Source organism: Trachypithecus francoisi, unplaced genomic scaffold (assembly GCF_009764315.1).
Source record: "Trachypithecus francoisi isolate TF-2019V2 unplaced genomic scaffold, Tfra_2.0 Lachesis_group12, whole genome shotgun sequence".
In the NCBI taxonomy this organism is placed as follows: Eukaryota; Metazoa; Chordata; class Mammalia; order Primates; family Cercopithecidae; genus Trachypithecus; species Trachypithecus francoisi.
Genome location: NW_022681457.1, coordinates 56,547,805 through 56,558,091, shown reverse-complemented (window position 1 = coordinate 56,558,091; position 10,287 = coordinate 56,547,805). Strand labels below are relative to the sequence as shown.

Here is a 10,287-nt window from a genome sequence, read left to right as displayed (position 1 = left end):
CCCCTGCGCGGCACCTGCCACTCCGTCCGCGAAAAGCTCCCAGTCTCAGAAGACGGAGGTAACAGAATAGCTTGAGCACAGATAGTGAAGATGCAGTGAGCTGCGATTATGCTACTGCACTCCAACCTGGGTGACAGAGAGAAACTATCTTGAAAAAAAAATAAAAGAGAGAGAGAGAGAGAGAGAGAGAGAGAGAGAGAGAGAACCACGGAAAGATAATAAGCTGTAAAGTATTTGTTTAATGTCTGCAAAGCGCTAATTGCATAGCAGACTTCTAGAAGTCAGTTTCCAGAATCCAAGGCTTACGCCAGGGTATTCTGTACATTTCTTCCTACATTGATTATATATTTTGGGCTTCCCAATATTAATGGAAAAAAAATAAAGCATAAACCACAATGAAATAGCACACAATCATGAGAATGACAACCATGCAGAGAAAAATTGCAGACTTAGTCCTGGCGAGGACTTGGAGCAACTAGAACTAGAAATATAAACTCCTGCAATAACTTTGAAAAACAGTTCAGTGGTTTGTTATAAAGTTAAACATACATTTATTAGGTTACCAAAATATTCTATTCCTAGATCATTACTAAGGCAAATAGAAAACTAACGTTAAAATGAAAACCTCCGCTCCGCCCCCGGAGCCGCAGCCCCGCCCGCCACCGCCGTCGCCATGTTGTGGCTCCCGCAGCCGGCGCTGGGGACGCGCGCGGCTGAGACCCGGGCCTGCAGTCGCCGCCGTAGCCGCCAGGTGGTGTTTGGACTCTAGACCATGTGCCTAGGTATAAGTTTTTCCTTTCTCTGCAGCTCTGCTCCCCTAGCAATGCTCGCCACACCCTTGTTTTGAGATCCTCTCTAAGTCCGTCCACCAGCAGCCTTCAGACAGGCATTTGGAAGGCCCTGGACCAGATAATTTCTAAGGGCCCCTTCGGCTTTAACATCTTGAGCGGAGAGTTTAATAGGCAAGAAGGAAGGGAGAAGACAGAAGGAAGACGCTCCCCTGTACAGAGACGGGGAGGGGGGTGCTCCAAAGCCGAAAAAGGAGGTCCCCACTGGCCACGGATACCAGTCAGCCCTTGCCAGCATCCAGCCATGGGGGATATGAAAACCCCAGATTTTCATGACCTTCTGGCTGCCTTTGACATCCCAGACCCCACCAGCCTTGATGCCAAGGAGGCCATCCAGACACCCAGTGAGGAGAATGAGAGTCCCCTCAAACCTCCAGGCATATGTATGGATGAAAGTGTGTCCTTGTCTCACTCAGGATCAGCCCCTGATGTGCCGGCCGTGAGTGTCATTGTCAAGAACACCAGCCACCAGGAGTCGTTTGAAGCACAGAAAGACCACATTACTCCCAGCCTCCTACACAATGGATTCCGGGGCTCAGACCTGCCTCCAGATCCCCACAACTGTGGGAAATTTGATTCTACTTTTATGAATGGAGACAGTGCCAGGAGTTTCCCTGGCAAACTGGAGCCTCCCAAGTCAGAGCCATTACCCACCTTCAACCAGTTCAGTCCAATCTCCAGCCCAGAACCTGAGGATCCCATCAAAGATAACGGATTCAGCATAAAGCCCAAACACTCTGACAGTTATTTCCCACCCGCTCTTGGGTGCGGGGCTGTGCGGGGCCCAGTCCTGGAGGCTCTGGCTAAGTTTCCGGTTCCAGAGCTGCATATGTTTGATCATTTTTGTAAGAAAGAACCCAAGCCAGAACCCCTGCCCTTGGGGAGCCAGCAGGAACACGAGCGAGGTGGGCAGAACGCAGTGGAACCTCACAAGGATCTGAATGCCACTCAGTTCTTTGGGGAAGCTTTGGAGTTCAACAGCCATCCTAGCAACAGTATCGGAGAGTCCAAGGGGCTTGCCCGGGAGCTTGGTACCTGCTCATCAGTCCCCCCTAGGCAGCGGCTAAAGCCAGCTCATTCCAAGCTGTCCTCTTGTATGGCAGCCTTGGTGGCCTTGCAGGCCAAAAGAGTGCCTAGTGTCACTAAGGAGGATCAGCCTGGCCACACAAAGGATCTCTCAGGGCCCGCTAAAGAGGGTTCTAAAGGTAGCCCCAAAATGCCCAAGTCACCAAAGAGTCCCCGGAGCCCTCTGGAGGCCACTAGAAAAAATATCAAGCCATTGGACAGCCCTCGTAGCATCTGCAGTGACAGCAGCAGCAAAGGCTCACCGTCTGTGGCTGCCAGCTCCCCACCAGCAATTCCCAAAGTGAGAATCAAAACCATTAAGACATCATCAGGGGAAATCAAAAGGACTGTCACAAGGATCCTGCCAGATCCTGATGATCCAAGTAAGTCCCCTGTTGGGTCACCTCTAGGGAGTGCCATTGCCGAGGTGCCAGGGGATGAGCTGCCTGTGGAAGAGCACTTTCCTGAGGCAGGCACAAATTCAGGGAGCCCCCAGGGGGCCAGGAAAGGGGATGAGAGCATGACAAAGGCCAGTGACTCTTCATCTCCCTGCTGCAGTTCTGGGCCCCAGGTCCCAAAGGGGGCTGCCTCAGGCTCACAGACAGGCAAGAAGCAACAGAGCACAGCACTGCAGGCATCCACCCTGGCCCCTGCCAACCTCCTGCCCAAAGCTGTGCACTTGGCCAACCTGAACCTCGTCCCCCACAGTGTTGCTGCATCAGTGACAGCCAAGTCCTCAGTGCAAAGACAGAGCCAGCCACAGCTTACACAAATGTCGGTGCCCCTGGTCCACCAGGTGAAAAAGGCTGCTCCACTGATTGTAGAGGTCTTCAACAAGGTCCTCCACAGCTCCAACCCCGTGCCCCTCTACGCACCAAATCTCAGCCCGCCTGCGGACAGCAGGATCCACGTGCCGGCCAGTGGGTACTGCTGCCTGGAGTGTGGAGACGCATTTGCCTTAGAGAAGAGCCTGAGCCAGCACTATGGCCGGCGCAGCGTCCACATTGAGGTACTGTGCACACTGTGCTCCAAGACGCTGCTCTTCTTCAACAAGTGCAGCCTGCTCCGGCATGCCCGTGACCACAAGAGCAAGGGGCTCGTCATGCAGTGTTCGCAGCTGCTGGTGAAGCCCATCTCTGCAGACCAAATGTTCGTGTCGGCCCCTGTGAACTCCACGGCACCAGCAGCCCCAGCCCCTTCATCGTCTCCCAAACATGGCCTCACTTCGGGCAGTGTCAGTCCTCCTCCTCCAGCCTTGCCACTCTACCCAGACCCTGTGAGGCTCATCCGGTACTCAATCAAGTGTCTTGAATGTCACAAGCAGATGCGGGACTACATGGTCCTGGGTGCACATTTCCAGAGGACAACAGAGGAGACAGAGGGGCTGACCTGCCAGGTATGCCAGATGCTGCTGCCCAACCAGTGCAGTTTCTGTGCCCACGCACACAAGTCCCCCTACTGCTGCCCGGAGTGTGGGGTCCTCTGCCGCTCTGCCTACTTCCAGACCCATGTAAAGGAGAATTGCCTGCACTACGCCCGCAAGGTGGGCTACAGGTGCATCCACTGTGGTGTCGTCCACCTGACCTTGGCCTTGCTGAAAAGCCATATCCAGGAGCGACACTGCCAGGTTTTCCACAAATGTGCATTCTGCCCCACGGCCTTCAAGACTGCCAGCAGCACCGTGGACCACAGTGCCCCCCAGCACCCCACCCAGCCCCACAGACCCTCCCAGCTCATTTATAAGTGCTCCTGTGAAGTGGTCTTCAATAAGAAGAGGCACATTCAGCAGCATTTTTACCAGAATGTCAGCAAGACGCAGGTGGGCGTCTTCAAGTGCCCTGAGTGCCCACTCTTGTTCGTGCAAAAGCCGGAGTTGATGCAACATGTCAAGAGCACTCACGGTGTTCCCCAAAATGTGGATGAGCTGTCAAGCCTCCAGTCTTCAGTGGACACATCCTCAAGCCGCCCCAGCTCTCGAGTTCCCACTGAGCCCCCAGCCACTAGTGTGGCTGCTCGGAGCAGCTCCCTGCCTTCTGGCCACTGGGGTAGGCCTGAAGCCCACCGCAGGGTGGAAGCCAGGCCTCGGCTGAGGAACACTGGCTGGACCTGCCAGGAGTGCCAGGAGTGGGTTCCAGATCGGGAGAGCTATGTGTCCCACATGAAAAAGAGCCACGGTCGGACATTGAAGCGGTACCCGTGCCGGCAGTGTGAACTATCCTTCCACACCCCCAACAGCCTGCGCAAACACATCCGCAACAACCATGACACAGTAAAGAAGGTCTACACCTGCGGGTACTGCACAGAGGACAGCCCCAGCTTTCCTCGGCCCTCCCTCCTGGAGAGCCACATCAGCCTTATGCATGGCATCAGAAACCCTGATTTGAGCCAAACGTCCAAAGTCAAACCTCCAGGTGGACATTCCCCTCAGGTGAACCATCTGAAAAGACCAGTCAGTGGGGTAGGGGACGCTCCAGGCACCAGCAATGGCGGAACCATCTCTTCCACCAAAATGCACAAGTCCCTTTTTCAGTGCTCGAAATATAGTTTTGCCACAGACTCGGGGCTCGAGTTTCAGAGCCACATACCTCAGCACCAGGCGGACAGCTCCACAGCCCAATGTCTCCTCTGTGGTTTGTGCTACACCTCTGCCAGCTCCCTCAGCCGTCACCTCTTCATTGTCCACAAGGTGAGAGACCAGGAGGAGGAAGAGGAAGAGGAGGTGGTGGCAGCAGAGATGGCAGTGGAGGTGGCAGAGCCAGAGGAGGGCTCCGGGGAGGAGGTGCCCATGGAGACTAGAGAGAATGGACTGGAAGAATGTGCCGGTGAGCCTTTGTCGGTTGACCCAGAGGTGAGGAGATTGCTGGGCCAGGCCCCTGAGGACGATGGTGGCCACAATGATCACAGTCAACCACAGGCCTCTCAGGACCAGGACAGCCACGCACTATCCCCTCAGGTGTGACTGGAGACCTTGCAGTATGCATAGTCAGGGGTGGCGCCAAAGCGTCTTCCACCTGCCATGCGGACCGTGGAAAAGAAAAGGCTCTGCCCCCGGTGTGAGTGTGGCCAGTTGTACTCTGGAGTAGTGTCTGCCCTGAGCTGCCAGTGCTGGGTATCCCCCAGCCCCAGGAAATGTGGGGTTGGCCAGGACCCTCACAGCTCTGAATTTGCTTCTGTTATTTATGGCTTTGTGCTGCTTTTTGGTACCCCATCTCTTGTCTGTGTCCTTCCAACCCCAGGCTGCTTATGTGGCCCAACCCCAATGCTGTCAACTAGGCTTGAACACCACAGCGGCTGTGCTCTTCTGGGAGGTTCCCGCTTGCTGCCTTCAGCCAGGGCGCTCCTCAGAGCTCTATTTTCCTGCAGACACCAGCTCTCCTTCCTGCCTTTAGATCCTGAGAAGGAGGGAAACGAGGGGTGCCGACACAGTCCCTCTGGGAGAGCTCTGCCTTGCCTGGTTTGGCAAGAGCCCTTGATTGCCTTGCCCATCCTCCCTGTCTTTGATTATTTTCTCTCAAAATAGTCCTGAGAACTAATTGTCACACTGGCTCATCATGTCTCTGTGGGTGGGCTGGGAGAAACCTCTGCTGCACACCTCTGTTTGGAACCTGGGGAGAGCAGGAGGTAAAGCAAAGGCAGGCAGGCACCAAGAGCCAGACCCCTTGAGAAGGCGCTGTGGGTGGGTCTTTGTTCTGCCGTTTTGCCTTTCCTGACAGGTGGGGTTGGGGCACACAGACATTGGAATATTTGTACTCCTGCTCTCATGCCATTTGAGAGGCTGCTGCCCCAGGCAGGCCAGCCCCTCCTCCTCTTGGCTACACTCATGTTGCTCAGACTATATTTCAAATAAAAAATCTTCTCACCAAAAAAAAAAAAAAAAAAAAAAAGAAAACCTTCATAACATTAGTTGTCTTAGTTGTCTATTTGCTTTAGTAATGACCTAGGAGTGTTTATTATTTAGTAATGACCTAGGACGTTTATTGTCTACTTTATTTGTAATTGCAAAAAGCTAAATGTAAACCAGATACTTTTCTGCAGGTGAATGAATAAACAAACTGTGGTTTATCCATACAATAGAATCCCAGTTGTCAACAAAAAGAAACTATTGATTCACATCATGGTATGAAGGAGTCAAATGCATTTCTTTAAGTGAAGAAAGGAAGATCCAAAAGGCTACCTATTATAAGATTCAATTTTATGGCATTGTAGAAAAAGAAATTACAGGCATTGATAATAATCAGGCCAGGCTTGATGGCTCAAGTCTGTAATCTCAGCACTTTGGGGTGCTGAGGTGAGAGGACTGTTTGAGCCCGGGATTTTAACACCAGCCTGGAAGCATAGCAAGATCTCCCTACAGGAGGAGGAGGAGATGAAGAAAGAAGGAAGAAGGAAGAAGGAAGGAGGAGAAGGAGGAGGGGGAGGAGGAGGAGGAGGAGGGGGAAGACAACAACAACTAAAGAATAATCACTGGTGCCAAAGAATAGATGAGGGTAGAAGTTAACTGTGAATGGGAAGCATTAGATGATTTTTGGGGTAATGAAAGAGTTCTGTGTGGTACTGTGGAGATGACGACATGACTCTAGACTGTTGTCAAACTTCGTGGAACTGTACATCACAAAGAATAAATTTTCCTTTCAGCAAATTAAAAAAAAAACAACATGATTTTGAGGAAATTCTGATAAAATGCAGGCAGTAAAAAATAGAGTTTAACCTTACTAAAAATGTATTATCTAACCTAACACTGTTGAAGAAGATTGGAATGAAAGGTCTTGATGTGTATCACTTTGAAAAACAGTGTTTTAATTGAATACCGCAAGACTCAAGAACTGAACACAAACATTGTATTCTGTTTAGTATTGTTTGTTTTTAAGAATATGGATTAGCAATTTTTAAGACTACTCTTTCTGTTAGTGTATATGTGTGTGTATTTGTGTACGTGTCTTTGTGTGCGTGTATACACACACTATACATAAGGTCATTACATCCAGCTTCTCTCTGAAGTTAAAAAAAAAAAGGGAGGAGAGTTCTAGAACAAACCCTGTGTTGCTGGACCAGAGTTGGGAATATTTAGATAAATGCATGTCTCATAATATGTCAATTGAGAGAGAGGGAGACAGAGAAAGAGAGAGAGAGAGAGAGAGAGAGGAGAGGTGTTCCTACAAGAATCTATAGTAATATGTAAATTTTCAAACTCTGTCTGCTGAGAGGTTTCAGAAGCAGTGACATCCCAGTATTAATGAGCACACTTAGCTCTTATATCATGGTTTCTAAGTACTATTCGCTAATAAAAGGAAGCAAGACTATTTGAAAAATTAGATAATTCTAGCAGTGGAATAGAACATTCAGGTTAAGGTAGAGTGTCTTGTGAAGCCAGAAAGTTAAAAAAGTGCTTTATGAACAACAGAAAAAGACATGTCAGAGGAAGTCAACCTGAAAGACTTTCAAGCAGCCCAAGCTGGAATAGTGTGAGAAACAAAATAAATAATCATAGGATTGGATTATAACCCTGAGAATAAAAGAAATATTCATAAGTCCATACAGGTCTAGAAAAAATAAACAAATAGAAAAAAAGAGAGATAAAAAGAAAATATTTTCTATAGAATTCCAAGTACTAATTAATGTAGATGGGTAACGCAAAGTAGAAAATCACAACTAGAACACAACAATAATAATTACTGTAGACAAGATGTACTGAAGAATGCACAAATTGTGGGTAAATTTAAAAGAAAAACAGTGTATTTACATAGCCTCAAAATGTTTGCCTCTAAATATTTATAGGCATCATTTTCTCTTAATTTCTTTATAAGACTTATGAATATTTAATAAATGTCACAACCCAGTATTGTGATATATATAATGCATAGACATAAGATTCATAAATAGCACAAAAAATAGAAGGAGGTAATTCAAACTTTTTAACAACAAGGCCTTCATATTTTACATTTATTAAAATAGTACAGTATTAACTCTAGGTAGATTGTGATATGTTAAAGATGCATATTGTAATACCTGGAGAAACCATTTTAAAAAGTAGAGGTGTCACTTAAATGCTAATAAAGGAATAAAATTACATTGTAAAGAGTATTTACACAATAATGTTTATAAACCTTTTTGTCATAATAGCTTAAAGCAGGAAAAAACCCAAATGTCCATCTCTAGGAAAATGGATGGAGAAATTGTAACTCATTCATACAAGAGAATGCTACTCAGTCATAGAAAGAAACAAGCTACTGAAGCAAACATGCTGGATGAATCTCATAAACCTGCTAAATGAGACAAGCTTAAAATAAAATAGTTCATATTGTATGATGTCAGGCAAAATGAACCAATGGTAAACCAAACAAACAAAAAATCACCCAGAAAATAGCCTCTTGTGACAACAAAATTTTCTGAAAGAAAGGCCTGAAGGAATTATCTGAGAATGAAAAAAAAAATTCATCATTCTATTTTATATTCTATCACTAGGATAGAACAAAGTTCAGTTCATTCTTAAAAGATATGAAGGTTATATGAGTGTATTTATCTGTCAAAATTTTTCAGTTAGGATTTGTGCCTTTCAATGTATGTACATTTGACTTCACAAAAAACAAAACTAAAGTAAATAATGTAGAGTGGCCAATGGGTTGTCCAGGGCTGACTGAAGTAGAGAAGTGTAGATGACACCAGAATCGCACAAGATTAGTTGTTGCTGTGGCTTCATGACAAGTCTATTGTGGTTGTCCTGAAGCCTCAACAATATGTGTTTTGTTTGTTTTGCACATGTTAAAAATTTTCTGTAACAAAACACAAAAATAATCTATAATGTTAGCTCATAAGATTATGGCTATTGTTGGAGAAGAAAGGATAAGGCAATTGTTGGGGCATGGATGAGTCTAGTTTTATTTTATTTTGAGAAAAAGTCTCACTCTTTCACACAGAATAGAGTGCAGGGGTGTGATTTTGGCTCACTGCAGCCTCCACCAATCAGGTTCAAATGATCCTCCCACCTCAGTTTCCCGAGGAGCTAGGACCACAAGTGTGCACCACCATGCCTGGTTGTTTTTTGGTATTTTATTTTAGAAGAGACAGGGTGTCACCATGGTGCCCAGGCTGGTCTTAAGCTCCTGAGCTCAAGCAATCTGCAGGCCTCGGCCTTCCAAAATACAAAGATTACAGGAGTGACCCACTGCACCGGGCCTAGTTTTATTTTTTGATTGCACAAGTGTGTTTTTTGTAACAATTTATTGAGCTTTACATGAATAAATGCTTTGCGCATGTAGTTCTGTATGCGACATATTCATAAAAAAATTAGGCCGGGCACGGTGGCTTATGCATGTAATCCCAGCACTTTGGGAGGCCGAGGCAGGCAGATCACAAGGTCAGGAGTTCAAGACCAGCCTGGCCGATATGGTGAAACACCGTCTTTACTAAAAATACAAAACTTAGCCGGGGGTGGTGGCGGACGCCTGTAGTCCCAGCTACTCAGGAGGCTGAGGGGCAGGAGAATGACTTGAACCCAGGAGGAGGAGGTTGTAGTGAGCCGAGATCGGGCCACTGAACTCCACCCTGGGAGACAGAGAGAGACTCTGTCTCAAAAAAAAAAAAAAAAAAAAAAATTAAATAGTACATATTTGTACAGAAATGCTAACTCAGTATCTCAGAATAATGGCAGGATTTTAGTTTTTTTGTTTTGTTTTGTTTTCTGGTGGAACACACTCACTCAGGACATAATCATACAGATGTTAATATTCAAAGGGAATATTAAAGCTCTAACCTTTGGCTGAGTGATAGATTTTTTTTTTCTTAATTTGGTACATGTAATGTTTTTTGTTTTGTGGAAATGCAGCTTTTTTTAATTTAAGGAAATGTTTTCCTCACAGTAATAATCATCAGTGCCATGGCACCTTGCACAGTGTCCTCCACATAGTGTGCAGTATCTATGGAACCAGGTTGAATCGGGAACAGAACCAATAGCAAGGTTGGTTCTGAAAAAAATAGTAATTTGATAATACTGGTAAGACTGAAAGGCCATGATTTAGTGGCAAACAATTTTTTATTTATTTGAGAAATAATTGGCAAGTAGGTGATCTAAAAAGTGTTGGTTTAAAGCAGTGGCTTTGAGCTTGGCTGTACTCTGTCGTCACCTTGAAAGATTTAGACCATACTGTTGCCCGGGTTCCACTCCGGGAATTCTGATTTAATTGGGGTGTGTCGACTTGAATTGGGAAGAGTTTTAAAGGCCCTCTCCCAGGTGATTTTTACACACAGACTGGGGAGAAAACAATTGGTTCAGAGTGAAAGATGCATTCACTGTGTGTGATTTTCATATGTGCTGCTGAGAATTGCCTCATGGCTGCTTCTGACTTTAGAATCTTAAAAAGCAGCTCTGTTATTTTAA

The 10,287-nt window shown here is 46.5% G+C and overlaps 1 protein-coding gene across 3 annotated transcripts; it reads left to right on the top strand.

Moving 5' to 3' along the window:
- Positions 1 to 630: 630 nt before the first annotated feature.
- On the top strand, positions 631 to 5,775 carry LOC117093709 (zinc finger protein 592-like). Of its 3 annotated transcripts, none has more exons than XM_033229217.1 (2): positions 631 to 751; positions 1,074 to 5,775. In XM_033229217.1, the coding sequence occupies exon 2, from the start codon at positions 1,093 to 1,095 to the stop codon at positions 4,870 to 4,872; it is 3,780 nt and encodes a 1,259-aa protein (XP_033085108.1). In that variant the 5' UTR covers positions 631 to 751; positions 1,074 to 1,092; the 3' UTR covers positions 4,873 to 5,775. The 3 variants fall into 3 exon arrangements, with proteins under 3 accessions (XP_033085108.1, XP_033085107.1, XP_033085109.1); XM_033229216.1 differs by having other exon boundaries at positions 635 to 754; positions 948 to 5,775; XM_033229218.1 differs by having other exon boundaries at positions 746 to 860; positions 945 to 5,775.
- Positions 5,776 to 10,287: the final 4,512 nt, after the last annotated feature.

Excerpts from the sequence above, each read along its gene's own strand:
- LOC117093709 (XM_033229217.1), top strand. The coding sequence starts at position 1,093 with ATGGGGGATATGAAAACCCCAGATTTTCATGACCTTCTGGCTGCCTTT.